This window comes from Wasmannia auropunctata, unplaced genomic scaffold (genome assembly GCF_000956235.1).
Source record: "Wasmannia auropunctata unplaced genomic scaffold, wasmannia.A_1.0 LD335994.1, whole genome shotgun sequence".
NCBI lineage: Eukaryota > Metazoa > Arthropoda > Insecta > Hymenoptera > Formicidae > Wasmannia > Wasmannia auropunctata.
This window is the reverse complement of record NW_012026896.1, coordinates 755,398-778,341: the sequence shown is the minus strand read 5'-3', so window position 1 is coordinate 778,341 and position 22,944 is coordinate 755,398. Positions and strand designations below refer to the sequence as shown.

The 22,944-nt window shown below is 43.3% G+C and overlaps 2 protein-coding genes and 1 long non-coding RNA gene across 6 annotated transcripts in view; 1 reads left to right on the top strand and 2 right to left on the bottom strand.

The window, feature by feature from the left end:
- The first annotated feature begins 24 nt into the window (after nt 1–24).
- LOC105453827 (F-box/WD repeat-containing protein 9-like) lies at nt 25–4,168 on the top strand. The gene is made up of 7 exons (XM_011696047.1): nt 25–414; nt 664–823; nt 1,292–1,434; nt 1,670–1,920; nt 2,170–2,416; nt 2,528–2,803; nt 3,479–4,168. Exons 1-7 carry the CDS (start codon nt 295–297, stop codon nt 3,563–3,565), a joined length of 1,284 nt encoding a protein of 427 aa, XP_011694349.1. The 5' UTR covers nt 25–294; the 3' UTR covers nt 3,566–4,168.
- LOC105453828 lies at nt 3,891–4,861 on the bottom strand. Its single transcript, XR_974921.1, has 2 exons — nt 4,170–4,861; nt 3,891–4,100 (listed from the first exon to the last, which is right to left on the bottom strand). It is a non-coding gene; the product is annotated as an uncharacterized LOC105453828 (long non-coding RNA).
- A 4,153-nt stretch (nt 4,862–9,014) lies between these two features.
- The window catches only part of LOC105453824 (ion transport peptide-like), a 42,635-nt gene continuing 28,705 nt past the window's right edge, over nt 9,015–22,944 (bottom strand). For 3 of the 4 annotated variants that reach the window (XM_011696041.1, XM_011696039.1, XM_011696043.1), the window contains exons 2-4: nt 13,036–13,433; nt 10,172–11,014; nt 9,015–9,101 (exon numbers count right to left, since the gene is read on the bottom strand). In XM_011696041.1, coding sequence (XP_011694343.1) covers nt 10,894–11,014; nt 13,036–13,433 — 519 coding nt within the window. In that variant the 3' untranslated portion in view covers nt 9,015–9,101; nt 10,172–10,893. The remainder of the gene's footprint in view (nt 9,102–10,171; nt 11,015–13,035; nt 13,434–22,944) is intronic. The other variant, XM_011696040.1, reaches the window with a different exon arrangement.

The window sequence follows — 22,944 nt, the reverse complement described above, 5'->3', positions numbered from 1 at the left end:
AAATTATGGTTGATTAAATTTATTGAACGAACAAGCAAATCTAATCAGTTCTGTCGAAAAGAGAAAGTCGAATGCAGATCTCGATTGAGGCATTCCTTTCGCGACACCCTGTATATGTGGCGTCGCTGGTGTGCGATCGCACAGGTGATGTACTCTTTAGCTGTATAAGGAGCTCGACGGCGATGGCCATCGCCGTTCGATAACACGACAGATCGAGCGTCGATAAACGTCCACTGTTTACAACGCGCTCAAGTCTTTTTGTTGAACCGTCGTGTCGAATCTTGAGCAGGTCGAATGATAATATTCAGATTCGCACGAAAAATTTGTGAGAGGAAAATGGATGACGAGAAGGCAAGCTGCGCGCACGACGACAAGAAGGACGCATCGCTGTCACTGCTGGATCTCCCGGTTGAGGTTCGTACGGAAAAAAAAGAAAAGAACATTGAGACTCTCACACGCATTCGCGTACGCGCGCGCGAAATTTATTTTTTATTTTTTTCTTTTTAATCGCCGCTGTCACTTCATCCCGTCAGTAGTCGCTTGTCAATGGAGTAAAGTGTGTTTGACCACAATCGACTCTCCCTTTCCCTCTTCCAGTCTCGCCGACCGGAGCGTCTGTTCGATTGTGCGTTTAATTTTTTTTTTAATTGTGCTGCATTTCAGATATTCCTGCATATATGCTCCTTCTTAGAGGCGTCGACGTTAGTACACAGTTTGAGCCTGGTGTGCAAACAGTTCAACCTTATTTTAAAGGATGATTCACTGTGGAAAGCGCGAATTAACCATATATGGCCGGATGCTAGCTACCCGTTCCTGAGTCCCGGTTAGCTCAAATTGATAGCACCCTTACGTCTTGCACGACCGCACACTCGTTTTGTAAATAAGTGAGACAGTCTATATATCACTCTACGCCAACGCTGTTCGAACTTGCGCATGCATATGTAGGTTGTATTGTACATCACTTGCTTTTATGTCGCGTTAGATTTTGTTTTGTAACATTTTATTTTTTATTTTGTGTTAAAAAAAATAAATATGTTCTTCAAAGTATTATTACATTATACATATTCCTCATAAGAAGTCTGAACAAGTTTGAGCAGCTTCGTTTACCAAAATAACCTAGTATGCATAAAGTAAGAACTTGAATAGATCTCTCGATGTGCTTGTATAGTTTATTTTATTTTGTACGTGATTCAAGTTGTATGCATACGCATTTTTCTAATAATTAATGTCACAGTGCGAATAAGCGCTGTTTTTATAGTTCTCTGATAAAAGAAGTGACGTGCCATTTCAGCGAGGCCCGACGAATTGTTTTGGAAGTTGTCGTGCGTTGCGATCGAGAAACAAACGGCGCTATGGAAACGACGGGATTCCATGGAGAAATTGGTGATCGGGAACCCACAGTGCAGCACGATGGATGCTCTGTTACTGATGCATGTAGGTAATATGTTGTATTAATGTTCATTTCCATCGATATGAATTAACTTTGATCTTTGTTTAACTTACTTCTTATCTTCTCGTAATTCTTAGAATCAGAAAAAGGTATAAAAACGAATTATAATTCGAGATTAAAGTTGATCTATATTGACAGACACGAATATTTGTAACTAAATATCTACTAAGCGTTTATGGACGTATTATGAGAAACGATAATAACGATGATAATTTTTAGGGTGGAAAAACCTGTATAGCTGGTGGCAGAAATCGCACCCTGGTTTACTGGAGACTTTTCGAGGAAGTCTATCTACCGCCTCAAGAACTTGAGAACCCCGCCTGCGTAGATAATGCACACGGCGGATGGATCTGGGATCTGACGGCGATACGCAACACGATCTACAGTTGCAGTTGGGATCAGACCGTCAGGTCGTGGGCGCTCGTCGACTGCGGTCTCGTCAAACAGAGAACTTACGAATTGTACGCGAGGTGCGTGATAGCAAAACTCTGTTTCTTTCGGTCGTTTTACGATACCTGAAGACCGAGCGGGAAAGATAATTCCTGTGGGAAAAATAATTGTTTCCCTCCAAGTCACTCGAATGCAAATACTACATTATTCGTCTCACTTGTCGGCACAGATGGTTCGGAAACGCAATTCTCAATTTTTATTTGCTAAATCGAATTATATAACGCCATTTTGCGCGTATCGTTTTTTTCAATCAGTGTCAAATATTCCAGGGACGGGCAGGGTGCGCTGCTATGCGTGTCGTCCTGTCCAGAGCTGTCCATCTTTGCGGTCGGCTCGTACGGCAAGACCGTGTTTGTGTTCGATGCGAGAACGGCGAAAAAGATCTGTCAATATCAGTCGCATACCGGGGCCGTGATTAAGCTGGCCATGAACTCGGAATACATCCTGTCCGCCAGCGAGGACAAGACGGTGTCCGTTTGGGATCAGAGAGCCGGACGGACCATGAAGTCTATCACAGTAAGTTTCCATCCCATACTGTTTGATTGACATTAAGAAAAGAAATGTGGTTATGATATATATATATACATATATATATATATATATATATCACGGTTATGTACCTCTTAGATTTCAGGCGAAGCGTTCCCCAGGTGCATAAACATGCAACGGGATTGGGTTTGCATTGGGGACAACACCGCGAAGTTGCATGTGCTAGATCCAAAGAACAATTTCGAACTAGTGAAATCATACGCCACTGAGCATACGAAGGGGATAACGGGGGTGCATCTAGCGGAGGGATGTCTGATAACGAGCTCCACGGACGGCACTGTCAGAATTTCCAGCCCGACGGATCCACCAAGGCCCATTGCTACTTTTAATTCGGGGTTCGGAGAGATCGCCAGGGTGAGTATTATCTGACGTACACGGAAAAAAAAACTATTTTGCTGAACTACGTGAAAATTTAGCTACATGCAGATCTTAAAATAATTATACAGAACCATCAAAATAATTATATAGGGTAACAATGCTGCCAAAAATTTTGACATTCTAAGAATCAGCTTGAGCGTTCAATATAATTATTTTGCTGGACATTATTTTCAGATCTGTATTCAGCTAAATCTTCAGATACTTAAGCAGAATCGTTCTTTCCGTGTAAGATTTGCCGAAAATATCATTGATTTTGAGGAAAAAAGTTTGTTTACGTGTAAAGTGAGAAATTACAATATTATTGTATATTATCACTTAATATATTACAATATTATATTGTTACTTAATTATTTTATAACACAAATTATTGTAAAAGATAATGTGTGATTATAGTTCACACGTTATAAGTATGAGTCATTTCTATTCTTTGACATGACTTCCCTTCGCAATTTTATTACATATTAAGCGCATTTTATATAAAATCTTATTACAATTTTGAAACTATAAGATTTTATTATTATTTTTCGGAATTCGAATCTTCCAGCAAAGTTGTGGGTGAAGTCCTTCGACGACATTCTTACAAATCTAAAATATCTTGCACTTAAATATTATATACATATATATATTTTTTTTTCGTGTCTTATTTTGCAGATGGACTATCTGAATGGCACTCTCGCGATATCTGGAATCGATATCGCGGTGTGGCGCCCAAAACTGACGTGTTCAACGAAACGTTAATAAACAGAGAATTTCTATACGTGTTCTATAGCTATTTCGTAGCTATATTGCTTTTATATGCATAATATATTCTTAGTTTTTACTAAGATATTATTTTAATGCCTCTCTAACGTACAGTGTGATATACATATATCGTTTCGTATAATTAGATGTACCGTTTTTGTTGAAAATTCGTTTTAGTAAAAACTTTAACTAACATCGCTTATATTATAAACTAAGCGATAATGATGATAGCTATAATTATAAGCCGAACTTATAATTACAGCATACATGGTGCTTTTACGTTACGACCAGAACAAGAGAAAACATATTTTTATAGTATTAGTTAAGTTCCATTTGAGCATTTAATATATTTATACAATACATTGCATAATATCGTATGTCGTATTATCGCATCATTGTTTGTCGTTCTGCAGATTTTCTGAGGTGTTATACAAGGTGTTACATTTTAATATAATTTATTTTCTCGACGTTGAAACTGCCGCATGCGGCTCGAGAAGCAGCGACGTTTAGGAAAATCTTCGAATACCAGAGTCTATTTATAACATTTATAAACGAAAATACATAATAAGTGTATTCGAATAATAAAACAAATGTCTCAAACCTGTCTGAAGATTCACGCCATTTCCGCGACACCGTCGCGGGTTCCGCGGACACGCGAGAACGGAATTCGAGCCTTCCGCGCGGGTTGGTCACGTGACACATCGCAACGCGCGTCACGTGACGCGTTTCAAGCGATTTATAAGTTGGCAATTAGTATTTTTGTATCTCGCGACGAGCCGTATCGGCGATCGCCTTTGTTTCGCGAGTTTCGCTCGAAGAACAAACCGCACGTGCGCGCAAAGCGTACATCGTCGCGGCCTCGCCCGTAACGTTAACTTATCGTGCGCGCGTTCGTCTCGCTTCACGTGGTCACCCGAGAGAGCGAGCGGTAATTCGCGACTGCGTGCAAAGAGGTTAGCGCTCGCGGACGTGACGACGCCAAATTCGTATCGATAATCGCGAGAATCTCTGGCGGCAAAAGTTCTCGTTCAAGAAATGACAGGATTCCGAATATACTTTCGTAAAGAATAACGCATGACGGGAACAAAGGCGACGAGGTGTCGTTAATGGAGATTTTTTTAACGCGGTTCAACGAAACTCCTGATTAAACGCGCGGCATTGGTTGACGGGATAGCGGTGAGTCGAACGTTGTTTGGTATACTTACAGAATTCAGGTTTCTCTCTAGAATATTTACGAAATTAATATTACGAAATTTAACAGCGAAAATCTTTAAAATCATTAAATTAAAATTATTATTATATATTTTTTCAATATTTAATAATTATATATTAATATGTATGTTCTATATATAATTTTATATTGAAAGTTATAATTTTTTTGATAAATTAACAATTATATGTAAACTAAATATTTGGTCAGTAAATTGAATACATTCCAATGACGAGTGAAAAATGAAATACAAGCATATATATTATAAAAATTTTAAATTAAATACGCGCACTATGAAAATAAAAGCGCGATTATAGGCGGGAGAGGAGATGTGAGGTTTCATGGTAAAATTAACGAATCCATTATATTGGCTTTTGATTCACCCGTTTATTCACGCAAAACAAGAATAGACTTGGATATCCGTGTCGTTAATCGTACTCATTGTACACATTTGTCAATATACATACAATATCGCGCGTTATACGCATCCACGAATTGCATATACGAAATGTGGTGTATACACATTACATGTTATATGTATACATAATATAATTTTACTTTAATTGAATAGGATACGATTCCTCAGCCCTTTCTCATCTTTGTTCTCGAATTTAGTCGCCTGTATAACGTGTATCTGAGTATGCGTATATATAATATATGTATATATACGAGCACTTCCTCTTCGTATCTCCGGTGGTATTACCCACCCGCGTTTCCCTGTTCCTGCGTGTATTTGTACGTGCGCGTACTCGCGCGCTGCGCAGATAAAAATATCCTGCGCGCGCGTCGTTGCCGTCGTTTGCAAAATTTGAACAAAAACTATATCCAGCGAATAAGTCTTCGGCGTGTCTCGTAAAAGTGTACACACATCGTCTGCTCACGTGTCGAGTTCATTCATATCGGGAGGAAAGAAGAGAATTAAAAAAAAAAAAAAAGAAAGAAAGAACGAGAAGAAGAGAGGAAAAACGTATCCGCAGTCGTGCATGCACGACGCATCCGCGCGAATCGCAGCTCGCAACTCGCGTCGACAGGTGTGCGAAGCGGAGAAGTGGCGGATTAACAAGTCCCCGCGAACCTATTTTCGTCGGTCGACGACGCTTCGTCTCACGAGAATCGTCCACGTTCGCGGGTACATCCCGCCCCCCCCCCTCCACCCTCCCGGAGATTCCTTATTTTACGACGCTCTGAACACAGTATTCATACGTACGAATACATCTGTCGAGGCGCGATAAGATATCTGTGAAATTGTGAGAAATATTCCTGCGACAGGATACGCGGAAGTAGGACAAGTATACTTCCGTGCGAACCGCGCGCTATACTTTTTTCAGTTTTTTTCGTTAAATGTTAAAGGATTTCACCTGTCGACGCTACTTGCGCGATAATTGCACGCGTCATTCGGACGATGCTTGCTTCGTACGTTGCATAAATAAAAACGCTTGATTCTCTGATGCGCCGAAAAAAAACGCGCGTGTTCAGGAATCAGGCCGGCCTCGGAGAAGACACTTCGGAGTGCACGAGTCAAACTGGTAAATTTTTATATCTTAAACGAATGATGTAAAAACCGTGGAAAAAGTAAAAAAACAATAACAAAATGCAAGACTTATCCAAGCACATATCGATTGGGTGATATCGTTATGTGCCTCTGGATTTTTCTGTGCCAAATTTTAATTGATTTTAATGCAAAAAATTACGATTTTGTTAACACAATCTTTTTCTTCGCGATACGCAATAAATATTCTTCAAAATTTGCAAAACAGATGCGAACGGATGAATGTAAAGTAAGTGGAATGTATGACGGAGTAATTATATAATTTTGAGCCTCGCCTCGAAGTGTCAGAGTTCTCGAAGACCGTACCTGACGATCGCACAGACGGAATGATTTCAATACTGACTTTTGGAATGATTCGTAATTCTCTCGGTCAGAGTGGGGACAAAAGCTGTCGCAAGGCACGGCGGAATGTTAGTGAAGCGCGTCCTCGGAATCTGCGAAATCAGGGGAGAGACTCGAATTTTCTGATTTTCAGAGTTTCATAATGGCGATTTCACTAAATGCCGATTGGTATTAATTTTCGTGATAAAATTAGAAGAATGTAAGCTCTCCATTTATTCTCGATTTGACGTTTATTTACTCGACGTAAGATTGACATCGAAGCCTGTCGAGAAAATCGATCGTTACTCTTTCAAATTTTAACAATTCTTTATCAGTCGAGCTAAAATTTGTTCCCGTTCCCGCGGGGTCCCGCGAGACTGATTCTCATCTCCCGCGTATCGTTCCTCTCTATTTGTCTTGGTTCTCTTTGTCGAGGACGAGTAGTCCCTGATCGGACCGACTTTCCACAGGGATTGATTTGCATATCGTACACTCGGGGCAATCATCCAATTGGACCGCTCGGCTTTGAGGACGCGCGTCCTACTCCCGCCGCGTTTGCGAACAACCGGGTCCCCTCGGTTAGGTACGCGCGCTAATACTCTTGCCTCGCTAACGTGTCGCTTAATACATAACTTAAGAAACGTGAAAAAATAAATAAATACTACGCGTTTCGTGCGCGACTCCGTCCACGGGCTGCGCCGGGACGGACGCGGCGGAGGAAGACGCTCTGCTCTCTCTCTCCGTTACAGCTCGCGCGCGTCACGCTCGCAAATAAATTACAGGAAGACCCCTTTATCTTATATCTGCCTAACTCCGTCTCTTTGACGAAACTTTTGAGAACGCTCACGCGTGTGTATTCGACTCGCGATTGTCCGCGTATAATTGAATACCGTTGGACACACTGCCAGCGTCTCTTCCACCGTGCCGCCCGGTGCGTTCACCCCGGCGAAAATGTCGTCATATAAATTGCAATAATAACAACAATAATTCTACTATGACATAATAATATTAATAATAATAATGATATAAAAGCGGTCGGTTCGCTCGTGACCGATGGACCTTCGATTTATTCTCTTCTTAATGTTTGCTTTATAATACTATAGCCGAATGAAAAAATCTTGCTTTTCGAATATTCGCCAAATTCTCGCGTTTATTTTTAATTTTGTTTTTTCGTTCATGCCTAAAGACGTTAACATGTATATATATCTGTGTTACGCGATGTACTCTAACTATTGACACTCTCTTCGTCCGTCGCGCGCGTACATTCTCTACAAACGACTAAAGGCTCAATCGTTAAAACAACAAACGGATGAAGGATGGCGATAATAATAAAAATATAATCCTGACATAAAAGTAATCGAATAATAATATAATAATAATAATAATAATAATATAGATTACCGTTATTACTACATAGTGATGAATGATGACGATTAATAATTAATGATTAATCGAATAAAAACGAGTGGCGTGGTGCGCGAGAGCGCAGATATTTTATCGACTAGAATTCGTATAGATTCGCTCGGTGTATGTTTGTGTGTGTGTGTGTGTGTGTGTATGTGTTGTGTATGATTTATTTGTATGGCTCAATCGTTTCGGCTCCCCGTGGCTCGTTATTTAGTATTATTGTGTAACTTCGTTCTTCATTGTGCCAAGCAACAACGCGACTCACCGCGAAGAGAGGATCTCTCTTCCGGACGCCCTCCGAATTCTCTCAATCGTATATACTCTCATCGCACCGCGAGTACTCGCCGACGTTAGAATGACGTTCACGACAGATCCCCTACTATAGGTGCAGGGACATCGAAAACCCACGTCTGTCGCGAATCGACAGATGAATCGTGTCCAGACACGACCGCGAATTTTTCCTCCGCGAGTCTTTCGCAACCTCGTATAGACGTCGTAAGTACTATATATTGTATTGTTCTCCGGGTTATCCACCAATCAATCAGATGGAATTGTCCTGAATCCTAATAAAAGATCCTGACGATTGCTCTGGAGATCGATCGCAGTTCGTAGATCGGCGCGCGTTTACCGTTCTCCATCAAAACGCGACATCTGAATCATCCCTCTTCAGGTGAAGAACAGATATATCGAATTAAATTTCTCGTAAAACTTCAGACTTCTCGAAATTCGCGGAACGACGGCGATCGACGCGTCGAAGCCCACCTCTTCGTTTGTAGTCCTTTTCGAGACCGCGTTCTGCATCGATCTCCTTCTCGGTCTTACGTATGTGTTTTTACGTATAATGTGTACGTGTGCGTGTGTATGTATGTATGTGTGTACCGCGTGATGTGTCTCCTTCGTGGTGTGGCGCGTCGTTGCTCCGACCATGTCCCGTTTACTTCTTGCCACCTACGATCATGATCATCTCCTCCAACATTTCCTTCTCGTCCTCAAGCAGCAGCGCTTGGGTGCAGCTCCTGAAGTATTCTGTGCTGAAGCAGTCTTGCCTGTGGCGGGGACAAAGATCGGGAAACAGAAAGATCGATTAGTCCATTGGTGAAGTGTCGATCTAATCACCAAAGCCCTCCGTACGTGATGCGCTCACCGGATCTGTTCGCGATTGTTCGCGATGGAATCCGTGAATATAACAAAAGTACTTTCGTGACGACCAAATTGTTACAACATTAATTTAAAAGGAAATTTTCGTTATAATTTTTATATACATCAATACTTGGTAAAAAATACATATTTATTCATAAATTTTGAAAAATAGGAATTTTACAATTTTTTGATTGACTCGCAAGCAGCACTTTTGAACGGAATGCTTGAAAATTTTGTTGTGCGATTGATTGTCACATTAATGTGCACGTTTAGGCGAACAGGTCTGTGAGTTAGTAATTGTTAGTGCGTAGGCATCGGGACACGATGATGTGGGAAGGCATCAATTGTGTTTCGCATTCTACATCGGGAATTCATATCACGAGTAAAATGCGAATTTGTTCATATTTAAAAAAAAAAATCACAAAAATATGTAAAAATGTCAAACGGCGCAAAATCGCAGATATCGCCACCTAGAAAAAAAAGTACGTATTCCTACGTCGATCCGCCTCCTTATCATCGTCCTGAAAAAACGATGCTGAAAAAACATCGACGAGGCGCAAAAATTAATCAAAATGTAAAACATTCATTCGCAAATTCGCTGGCAAAAACAGTCGAAAAATCGTTGACCCCGAAAGGGCAAAAAGTATATCAAAAGTATATCAAAAGTAGATATATGAAGTAGATATGAAGTCGGAATGTACGAGATGATATTACAATTACATCGCCAGCGATGCTGCATTTTGTTCAATTAAATTACAAAACTAACAGCTAACAGCTAATAGAATAGTCAATATTTATTATATATTTCATATTAATTGTCCAAAATTAATTTTAGTAGAACTCGCTAACATTCTTGAAGAAGAAACTGCGAAGTAATTTTGATTATTTCGATTAATTTCGATAAATTCCAACACTTCTCTGCAGCATTGCTAACATAAGGATTTTCTCTTTTTCTTTCTCTCTTGCGTAGAATTACCTAATGTCTCATACTCATTATCTCGGTGCGAAGATACTATAATACGCGTGGATATTCGTCCAGGGGATGGTGTCACAAAATGCAACGAAAATATAATGACGAGGGGAATAACAAATGTATTAAAATAAGGTATAAGTAGAACAATCAGTCAACCCGCGATATCGCGATATCTATTTCCTATTCACAACTTCAACCTCTCCTACGCGAAACTGTTAATACATTCGATAATGCGATCTACTATTTAAATCTTCGAGCACGTTATTTAATATATATACGTTCTTATTAGATCGTTGTCACTTATCATCAGTTTTTGAAGCATTTGCATGTGGTACTCCGATCCAAACACCGCTGCGATTGATGAAGCACAACTCGATCGTCTTAATTATTAATGTATTCACGATTTTTGTGACGCTCGTCATTACTCGCATCGTGGTAATCGGAGACGCGTCGCGTTTCCCGCGGACTTAGCTTTACAAATATTATTACAAGATATTTTACGTGTATTCGACATACGCAAAAATTGCGCGGACAAATCGGAGTTCTAAGTGTTTCCGACGGGTGTGTGAAAATGTGTAGGTATATATCGGGACGAGAGCAGACGAGGAAGGATAATGGAAGTGCAAGCGGACACAGTTAGTTCTTTATATTTGCGAAAAGCGGAAAGAACACAAAAAGGGGGCGCATAAAAAGGGAAAAATCATAAACTAAAAAGAAAAGGCTACCTAAACCCCGGGATCAGCTCCGTGGAGTTGCTTGATCCACATTTGGATCTTTCCGACCTCGTCCGACAGTAGCAGGACGTCTAAGCATCCTTTGAAGTAGTCCGTGGTGAAACATTCCTTCCTGCAGGGAGGTAAAAAAAAACACACAATGAATTACGTCACGTTAATACAAATTGCATTCGTATAGACAGCAGCTCGTAGCTCGAAAATCCTGAAAAGTGTCTCGCGCGAACGAATCGCAGACATGTACCAAACAAGTCCATTCCTTATAACTGATTTGATTAGAATGTATGTAATTATACAATTATGGTAATGAATTATTTATTGTGTTATCGACGCAACTATGTATTATTTGTAAAGCAAATAATATAGATTCATCGGCAACATAATAAATAATTTAAGACTCAGAATTTTAATACGTTATACATCTCTGGCCAGAAATATAAAGCACATAAAATTTCTTTATTTAATGAAAAATAAATAACATTTTGAAAATAATATTTATTTTTACTAAATTACTTAAATTCAATATTTTGTTAATTCTTTTTTCATTGTCGCCTTCTTCAAGAAAATAAATTGAGGGTATTATATTTACGGCCAAGGCTGTATAAATGTTAAAAACTACAAATTTCACATTGTAATTCTAGGATTAATAATAACTTTATCATTTCATTATTAATTCTAAGCATCTTTCGAATAATGTCGACGGCATTCCAAAATTCCAACGTTAACTTCCAGAAAGTAAAAGTGCACGTGGAAATAATAAATCTTTTCTTGGCGAAAGGATGATTGTTCCGCCAATAGATTCTTTGAGCGGCGATTTACCGATGCATTTTCTCTTTCTCGTCATTTAACGTTTTGACATGATAAAATTTTTCCTAAATTTAGCCACACACGCCGCCGTTATGAGCTCTATTCGAGCTAGTCAGTCAATCCATCCCTTTTTCACGTTGATCCCGCTCGCTCGTTCGCACAATAGCTCTTTTGAGACGGCCGTTAAGCGGCTTAACGCGGCGCGGCACAAACGGCAGGTAGCAGCGGATGTGCGTTGGTATTCGCTCGCACGAGCTATAAATAGAAGAGAAATCTCATTCCATTTCGATACGCGTGCCGACGTGTGGTGAACGCGCGCGCCTGTTACGTTACGTGCGTGTGCGTGGCGTGTACGTGCGCGGCGGTACCGAGAGCCAGAGAGCACGTGTGCGGCCCGCGAAGGTATATACACACAAAGGTACGGTATACGTATCCACCTTGGCCGTTGTTCACCGCGCGTGACATTTTTCAAGGTAGAAATCACGCGACGGAAGTCGTTCGCGAAATGGTTTCGCCGCGGCCAGAACTCGGAAGATTTTTCCCCGGTTTAGTTTTCCTTTTCTCCGCCACCGCGTTTGTTGCCCGAGGAAACCCTCAGCCCGCGAAACGACAGCGCGTATATTATGTACGGAGCGAGATCACTCTGGGATACGTACACCCAATTTTTTTCCTTCTGTTTCCCTCGATTAAATATAAAATATTTAAACACTAATTTTTTTATTTCTCCGAGATCTCACGGAGCTTTTGTTCGTATATAAAATATAAAAAAAACGAGCCGCGTCCCCACAAAGTTGATTTTATATGAACTAATTGCAAAAAGTGTAATATGGAGATTATTAATTAATTAGATCTCAATGAGCAAACTGCTAATTAAAAATGTTTTCAATAAATTAATTAATTAAAGCAAAAGTATGAAAAAGTTTTTAGAGTATATTCATATGAATATTGCATCAGGTATATTTTTAAAAAATAAAATCAAGATACAAAAATTTTACTTCTATGTTTTACATTTTACTAAAATATCTTAGCGGTTTATTTTTCGCGAACTGAAGTTATCGTCCAGCTATTCATACGCCCAAATTAATTTCAAACGGATTAAAAATATTCACTGCGTCCAACTGAGCTCAGAACTTTAAATGCCCTTAAGTATTTCAAGATCATCGCGTCTCTATCAATCGCGTCATCGCAGATGACGATTGCGAATACACCTCATCCTCGATTGACTTACGCTCCAAATCGCCACGCAACAACGGAACAACAGCCAGCAGCGCGCGCGGGGCACTGCCGACCGCGAAAAGTATCTAGTCATTGAATATAATTGAAACGTACTTGCAAAGCATGTGCAATTGCGGTTCCCGGAAGAGGTTGTAGCAGTCCTCGCAGATGCGGTCCAGACGGGCGAAGATGCTCTTGTCGTACACGCCCTTGCACTGGATGTCGAAGAACGACCTTTTGCCCAGGGGATGGCCGCTGAGGCTGGCGGCGTCCGCGCCCAGGTCGATGCAGGACGAGATCAGCAGTAGCGTCAGCGACCACGTGAGGACGGACACTAGTAAGGGGCAGGACGAGCCCGCGTGCGACGACCTCGACGACGACGACGACGACGACGATGGCGACGTAGACGTCGACGACAGCAGGGTCGAACACGAGGAGTGATACGCGGCCGATGGATACATCGCGAACTCGTCGTTGGATGATGACTGGGTATTCTGCTGTCGATGCATCATCTGTAAGAAGAAAGTCACAGTCATTAGATCGCAGTTTTTTTTTCTTCTAATTGCGATCTTGAAAATGAAGTGCCACATCACATTCGAAATCCTTTTGATTATAGATTTAACAGTGATCGTATTTTTCGCGAAAATGCAATGCAAACGTGTTCTTGGATTCGTCAAATTGGATAAAAATCCAATACCTTTGTTTAGATTCAGATATTTATATGCTTCTTACGAATTATGTGTTACTATAGCTATACTGTAAGATACAAAGAAAGTTTCCACGTCAATTATAGCCTTGCTTATTGATGCCAGCCGCCAATAGCTCCGTATTTATAGAGACCGCGCTATTTGCTCCTACACACCTGTGTCTGATCATTCGGATGATTGATAGATAATGAAAGAAGTATGTGTTCCATTTGTTTGAAGCCATACGAAATTTTATTTACACTCACATGATGCATCATTGAAGAATTTATGTTTATTTACTATCAGATTCAATCAAACATTTAATATTTTTAAAAATTTAAATTAGGTATGATCAAGAATTGCAACATTAATCGTTAACCTTTTTTTACGAATAATGCTACATTTGATCAATTATTCTTTCATTAATTCAGCTATCAGCATATAATTTATCCTGCATATAAAAAATGAAAAATATTATACCAGTATATATGTATATTAATTAAATTACACATCTTTCATAAATTAATTATATTAACACGTTTTTCATAAATTAATTTCTGAAGGGATAAAAGTTGTTGTAAATAAATTTATTTAAAGTTGATAAAAATTAATAAACTAATTAATTAAAAGTTAATTCATATCTTCGCTGATAAGAAACTCGACCGAAAATTTACGATAAGCGACAAAATTAAATTGACGCGATGATGACATAGCGATGAAAGCATGAGATATTTGCCCGCTATTACGAATGTAAATACTCTTTGCGCGCGGTTGGAATTTTTGCTCGATTTTCGATACGTATACTAAGAATACGTGTATTATAGTCGTTATTTCCGGTTCTTTCTAATAATAGACGCGTCGGCGATAAAGCGAAACTAGATATCTTAAAGCCAAAATCTAAAGCCGGAGCTTTTAACCGTGCCTTCCTTCACGAGGAATGAATGGATCTAAAATCGGGCCATCGGACCCCCTGGCGTTCGTGGGACCGTAGGTTAATAAATTGTCGAGCGGATCAGCCCACCGCGCGTGCTTCTTCGGGCTTCTCAAACCTCTCTTCGAAGAACAAAGAATCACCTCTTCACGCGCGCGATACAGAAATTCTTTCCTATTCCTTTCCTGTCTTTCAGTCATACCGACTTTATATTCGGACCGAAGCGACATGTTAGTCCGAAGGACTACCTTTTACAAATGAAATCTTTTAAAATATGTTCCCCCGAGAGAAACCCCGGGGAAGAGTTCCCGATTTCGCGAGTCGAACATCGTCGGCACGACCGTTCGGTCGAGAGTGCGAGATCACTCGTACATATGTAACGACGGACATACGCGCGTTCGGGTATACCAATATACCCCATCATCTTCTCGCTCTCCTCCTCCTCCTCCTCCTTCGATTGACCGGCCGGCCGGTCGGCCCGGCCTGCACACACGCAAACACATGCACACAGGTTGAGTTGTAAAGCAACTCTTAACCAGTCCTGTGCAGCACTGCGCTGTGAATGGACCACACGCAGGTAGGTTCTACCTGTAAACGTCCTCAACCGACAACTTCATTAACCGAGGGCCCCAGCGCGCACACGATCCACCACGAGCGGGAGGGCGAGGGGGAGGCGGCCTCCTCCTTTCTCACTCTCTTTCTTTTCGCCCCCCTTCGTCTCGCGCCCTCCTGTGTCCCTCTTTTTTCCTCTTCGTCCGTATCGCATCCGTACCATCCACGGCGACGCGGCGGCTCTCTCGTTCCACCTCCTCCTCTCTCTTCCTCATCCCACCTGCACACACGAGAGCGAGCGTTTCGCCCGGTTTCTTCTTTTTTTCGGAACATAATCACCGCTCCCGGGTGGGATCTTATTTTTAGCCGCCAGGACGATTCTCGGAACTCTCCGCGGCGCAACCGCTCTCCTTCTATATATCGGCGCCTCCACCTGGTAATTGGCCGTAGGCCGATAATTTGCCCCCAAAGTCGCCCGCATCCTGAGATCGTTAAGACTCTTCTCTCACTCTCTTCCGTTTTCTGCCCACCTCTCCTCCTCCCCCTTTTCCTCCCTCTCTCTCTCTCTCTTTGCTCTCGTATATGGATTTCCAAAGGCAAGCGCTTATCTCTGCAGGAAAGAATATGGACATGTTCCGAGGATCTGTCTCGTTTCTCCTCGGGGCTCGACTTTCTCGGAACGTATCCGGTGTGAACCGCGATCAGCGGTGTCGTATCAAAGAAGAGCCAGAGTCTCTCCATCTCCAGATCCTCTCCTCGTTGCTATTTAATTGATTTCGTTGGGCCTGTATCCGGCCGTCAGTCTCCGTAACCATCGCGTAATGGCTTAACTAGAATTGCCAGTCGTCCTGGGTAAGGTGAAAGTAACTATATATGTCACGAGTGTGCACGCGGTATCTCTGTTTAATTAATTTAGTTGCATTCGGTGTAGGATTTCGTGTCTTAAAATAATAAGATCTCGAATTTCTTAAAAGTGTACAAGAAGAAAATAAGAAATAAATAACAAATTGAAATGAATTAATACAAGGACCGAAAATAAGCTAATTTAATTTATATCAATTTGTTATTACAATAACGAGCTGAATATTATGTCACTTATATTTTGCATTAGGAAATAAATATTTCATAGATTACGTATTTCAACATAAATCTAACAAATTAGATACAATGTTCTTCGTATTTATATATAATTTCATTATAAATATCGGGAGTTTTGTCATAAATATCTATTATAAAAAATCGAAATTAATTTACATTGAATTACAGATTGTCAGTTGAGTGATAATTTTTAATAAATAATTTAAATTAAATAAATTTAATGAATTTTTAACAAATAATTTAAAATATTGTAAGATAAACTAGATGATAAATTACATTCAATTAATATATTTAAACAAGATATTTAATTTGTAAACATATACTTTCTAAAATCGCGGATTTTTCTCTTTTAATTAAGACGAAAAGAAGAGATTTATACAAACACCCGTCGCATCCTCCTTAAATAAATCTCCTCGATTATCCTTATCGCGGTTCTCTCGTTTCGTCTTCGTTCGGGAGACCGATCGGGATAACGCGTGTGAAAAAATCTGAGGGGGTGGGGGGGAGGCCGACGTAACGAGGCGACGTAAAGACGTCATAAATTAGACCCCAGTTGCACCGGTACATTTTAAGGTACGGAGGGGGAGGGAGGGAGGGAGGACTTAACTCTCCCGCTTGGCCCCGATTCCGGTAATGGCGACGGGCGTCCCCCGCCCGGATTTAAGCCCGTGAGGAAGGGGGGGAGGGGAGGAAGGACTCTTATCTTAAATTTCCCGGTGCATTGACAACCGGACCACACAGGGGCATAAAGTGCATCGATATATGCGCCGCGGAGCCGTCGCTCTCGCCTCTGACACCGCCGCGCGGGACGGTAATTGAGCCGGCTTTAAAAAAACGGTACAACGCGCGCGCAGGGGTCCGATCTCGGCCCCCCCCCTCATCCACGATCTCACGAGGCGAAACATTCGACTTACTTACCGAGCAGATTACATTATATTTTGCGCGCACCGACGGACACAGCGCGCAGGAAAGCCCGGCCGTTCCCGACGTTGTATAAGTAATGGCGCTTTTTAACCGGCCGATGTAGCGTACGAACGCGTACCCGCGTGTATTTACGGAGGTATCGCGCCGCGCGCGATAACGCGTCGCAACGTGCTCGCCGTAATTTACAGGGCAGAATCGGTTAGCGACTAATAAAGTAAGGCGGAATCCCTTAACCGACGTGCTCGTACGAAAAAACGACGACCGTTCTTCAGGCCAGAATTTTCATCGCGAGCTCGAACTTTCGACGAAGACTTTGCATATAAAAACTTATGATCCCCATTGAAATTTTTTTCTAAGTAATTTCATTAACACTTTATATACTTGTGTCTAATTTAAGTTACTTAACTCGATGTATTTACAGTTTGTGTGGACAAACTGAAATTAATTTCTCGAACTAATTGATTTCTGTACCGGTTTACGAAGGACGTTTTTTTTTCGGTCTTCTCGAAAAATCGAGACGACTACAGTTAACTGCGATCGCGATTAAGGCGTAGAAATGTATTTCGCAAATGGCTGATGGAATCGTTGCGTCGCGCCGATACAGCAACGTCTCGATTGCGTCTCTCGCGAAAAATCGTCGCTATATTTAGACCGAACGGCCTGTGGGCGTAACACAGAGATCGGGTCACTGCAAGTCATACGTATTCCGCTCCCCGTATAGAGATTACGCGTATAATCCGAATGAGAATTAATAGTTGTCGACGCAGAACGAGAAATCAAAATGTCAAGATGATAAAATCACATTCGCTTTAATCAGAGCATGAAATAGAATTGAATTTTGATATCATCAATATAGTCTGATCAATAGTTCTTTTCGGAGTTCCTTATTTTGTCTGATAGTGATTTTTTGTGTGATTAGAGTTTACTAGTTATTTTAAGATGGCTTATCTTCTAACTATTTAGTATATTTAAACGGATGATAAAAAATAGAATTGAAAATTTCAATTGTAAAATCGCGAGTTTTAAGGAATAATCTAACTGGACCCAAGGAACGGGTCCACGGGTCCGGGAACGCAAGATCGTATTCTTGCAGGTATTGCAAATCGATATTCTAGACAGGTCCGCCCCTTTTATAGATGCCATTTGATTATGACGCACAACATCATTGCACCTTATGCGTACGCCGCATATAAAGGAAGATGAAATACGCAGAGGGTGGTACGGCGAGAGGCTGGACAAACGGACGGAAAGAGGAAAAGAAAGAGGGAGCACGAAAGCGTGCCGAGGGGTGGGCGAGGGGAGGAAAAAGTCAATGGGAGACCAGTTGCTCGATAGGTGAGGTCTTTCCTCGGCTCGGCCACGCACAGGTGTGCAATCTGCGAGACTCCTTTGGCAAAAAGCCACACGCTCGCTTCGGCACTCTGCCCCGCGGCGGCTCGTTTGCGCATTGGTACACAGGGTATCCGGTAACAATCGCTATTCTCGAAACGCAACGCGGGAAACTTGTAGCCTAGGAGTTGCCGGTCGATTATAAATCGGAATTTTTCGATTGTTAGATCTTTCAGTATGTCAAAGACGTATATAATCTGTAACATATATATTATATATTTTTAAAAATAATTCTCAGATTCCTTACTGCGCGGTGCCGTCCAATTAGCGGCGCGCGTTAAATTGTCACATAAAAGACTGCTTAATATCTTAGAACGGTAAATCCCGAGTAAGGCCTGGTTTATGCTTCGGTCCTAATCCTAATAAAATCCTTAGATATCGGCCAATAGAGTTGCAGTCCTAGCCAAAATCTTCATTCTAACTGATTAAATTTTAGAATTTTAAGATTAAGACCGAAGCATAAATCTGCAGGCCTAAAGCACGATATTTTCCGTCCGACGAATTTCACTTTAGAAAATCCGCACAGTAGAATGCAAAAGACGGTTGCTCGGAAGGTGAATCTCTTTCGTATCGCGTCGGTTCGAAAAGTCCGAAACCGTCGCGCCAAATCTAATCTCAATCCCCGATCGCTCTTCGACTAGTGTCAACGACCTGCGTGCCCGCGGGGGGGTCCGCTCCTCGTCGTCGCGATGACATTAAGAGGATCGGCGGTGCGCCTCTAAGGTAGACGTATGCGCGTGTATCATGCGGGGCCCGTCATTACCTCGGGGAGGAGCATAAAAGCGGGATAAACAACGCATACGCCGAAAGAGCGGCGACTTTAAAAAGTCACCGGTACACGCCGGTGGGGGTATACCTTCCGCAAAAAAGGCTATCCGCGGCAGGAAGGATAAGAAGAAGCGGCGAAACGCGTGCAATTACCGAAACGCGTTCTCGGGTTGCTCCCTCGGGTTGGGGGGGGGGGAAGACGAAGAACGTCCGCGTGTCCTGCACGCTCTTGTCGTGGGCAACGAGCGGGAAACGAACGGGGGTCCGATTGGGCCCCCGGGAGAAGGGCAGCGAGAGAAAGAAAGAGAGAGATGAGAGGGGTAGCCCGAGGAGCCGCGCGGCGGTATCGTTAGATATATCGGCTCTCCTCGCCAGGTGGTCCTTTCTCGTGCCGGATGACTCAATCCCGTGAGGAGTTGCCGGACGAGCTCTCGCGCGAGGAGCCCCCCCCCCTCCCCCTGCTCCGGCCGTAAGACCCCCGTGAGAGCGTGTGCGCCCGTGCGACCGTCTCGTTTGCGATACGTATGTCCGCATACACGTGTACACACACCACGATGAACCGGATGAACACTGTATGTGTAACCGGTGTACACGAGCGGTGTACACCGTGCGTTCCACGGTGGACCCGCGCGCGCTCGTACATCGTCGAACAGTAATGACTCGCACGGTAGATACGACACGGCCGCGGCGGGATCATTCCAGAGCCGGGAGATAACCGTCGGAGATATCTCTCGGAGCGTCTGTCATTGAGATGTGAAATTTACGCATCGGAAATCGAGTCGGAATGGCGAGGAGTCGAGGTTTGTCCGAAGCATTTATGCGGCATATAATAATCCGTTCGTTTTTAATCGCACGTGGAATCGTTTGATGAATTAATGATGCCCGCAGGTCTGCGGGTATATTATGATAGCGCGAAATTATTATGTTTTAAAAAAAAAACATTGAGAAAAAGCGATGTCTCTCAAGAAATATCAAACTGTCATTTATAAACGATACGCCTAATAATTGCCGCGATTATTTTGTAATTACGACGGAAATTTAACGGCCCTGAATACAATAATCGTCCATCCGTTTTGTCGTGTATAATATACATACAACTCGCGTTTAGCGCATCCGTGCTCTCTCCACCGACTCCGTCTTGCTTACATGTAGGTATTAACTGTATATCTGGCATATTATAAAATAATCTATTGAAATTTGCGCAAACTTTGTCGCGATTACCTAATATAACGGGCTCTTCGTTTGTACCTGCGATGTCACACGCGCAGATCGGCGAAAGAGAGCGCGCCTCCTCGTTCACCGTGCGAACGCACACACGCGTGCCGCACGCGGCGAGACGCACGCGCGCACCAGCCTGTGGCCGGATTGTGGTTTTTACACGCGTATGTGCGCGCGGACGATGAAGGGTGGACGAAGAAGAGGGAAAGGAGCGAGAAAAACGAGAAGGAGAGATCAAGATGTCGAGGGAGCCGAACGAGGAGAAGGCGAGAGGAGGAACGGGCCCTCTAATTAGGCGGTCGGCCGCCGCCGTCGCCGTCGCCGCCGCCACCGCCGCTGGTATACCATGTACCACATAACATATGCTATACGATACGCTACACACACGCTATATACCGTTCGGAAGGAGAAAGAGAGAGAGAGAAAGAGAGGCGAAGAACGGAGAGACGAAAATACTGAGAGGACGGCGGAACGGGGGTCCCCCCCCAGGGAAGAAAGGAGAGGAAAAAAAGGACGAGAAGCGGACCGTAAATCAAGCGGCAACGAGGCACTCTCCTTCTCTTCAGGGGCCCCGCCGATCTCTTTGACGTCCGCGGACCTACCTGCCTACCATCCCGCGTGCGTGCGTGCGTGCGTGTGTGCATGTGTGAGTGTGTACGTGTACGTGAGTAATAGTGCGCGCGTGTATGCAAAGGGCCCACCGCGCCGCCGCCGCCGCCGTGTTTCCTTTCCAGCGTGATTCGGGCCCTCAATATGTATCCAGGGCGATGCGTCGACAGTATCGCCGCGGATGATTTTTCTCGGTGAAAAACGTGTTATTATAGAAGAGACCGCGGGGGAAGGAAGGGGGAAGACGTATCTTTTGACCCCCTTAGCCGGAGGCGCCGCGGCGTTTTCCTATGCAGGGTGGTCCGGAGTTCAGTCACGTTGGCTTCTTTTTCTTTTTTTTTTTTGTTTCATTGACAACAAAGTGTCAATGACGTTACGAGGCGGAGGAGAAATTGCTTATCGTATACATATTCGTAAAAGAGAGGATGTATTTGAATTTGGACTACCCCGCGTAAGGATCATAGCGGCGTTACGTTACGCAACTTAAACTACTGTACGTAACTATAAGTACCCATTCGCTCGAGGATTTCTCCGAACGAAACGTCGAAGGATACCATTATCGACTTCCGCGATTAGCTCCACGAGCACCGGAACTAGGCAAAGAAACGATCGAGGATCTACATTCGCATGGTTCCCGCGCGATTTGTATCTCTCACGAGTAACTGTACCGTACCACAATTTTATTTTATTTTATTTTTTTCATTTTCACGACGAGACGTAATCGCGCGCGTGCAGCATGATAGTGCAAAGTTCGCCGGTAATTATTTCACAGACGGGCACAGATGGAAATAATGCTTCCTTTCTAAACGCGTGTTCCCCGCGCGGACTGACTAATGATCTATACCTGTACTACATAACCGTCGCTTAGCGCATAATTCCCGATCGTTAACGCGACGTGAGCCATTAAGGCGTTCGTTCCGGCATCGGGATCGGCAGGGCAGACCGTACGCGCGCGCTGCGTAGGAAAGGTGCATCCTGCAGCGAGTTAACATGAAGGAGAGAATTCGGTGGAGCTTGATCCGTGGGGGGAGAGGAGGGAAGCAGGGAGAACTCGTCATCCATCGAGGCCACGGCCAATTATTTTCGTGGAAAAGAGTCTCCAGACAGGAAAGGCAAAATCGCTTTGTTGTGCCCATCGACGCGCGAGAGCAGGCAGCGGCCACAGCAGCGCGGCGGTAGCACCAGGCACCGTGGTAGAATCGATGACGTCAATCCCGCTCGCGATAATTATATAAGGACGGTTCTATTGGCCTTTGACGACCTTTGCGCGCTCGCGCGATGATTAAATGCTAAGCGATTCCGATCGGCGGGCGCTCCGCTCCGGTCCATTAATTGCACGCGAAATTTTTCGCGGGTGAGACGATGCCGTGCGCACTCGCGGCGGCGGCGTCGCCGCGAGATCCGGAGCCGCGCGTCGGAAGATCTCCGACGGAGAATCGATTTATCTCGCCCAATCACCTCCGGCGGCGCCTCTTGCGCCGTGTGCGTCTGTAATTAGCGACGATGATGTTACCTTCCGATACCGGGTCTCGATCGCATCGAGATCGAGGCGAGGCGACGAAGTTTCGGGTTTCACCGCGCGAGAAGAGATCTCTCGCGCATTAAGAAGACGAAGTGGAAGAGCACGTTGATGTATTTTCATAAATTAATATAACGTGTCCCGCGCGATCCCTCACCGCGCTTGATACTTCCGCTAATTAAAATTCACGCGCCGCCCGTCGCGAGGACCGCGCCTAATGAAACAGGAGGTTCGCGCTCGTCCCTGCGTGACTTTATCGTTAAAAGTGATTCAAGGTTGGCAAGTAGAGACGCTACCGTTGCGCGCATTAAGGCCATCGCACGAATATT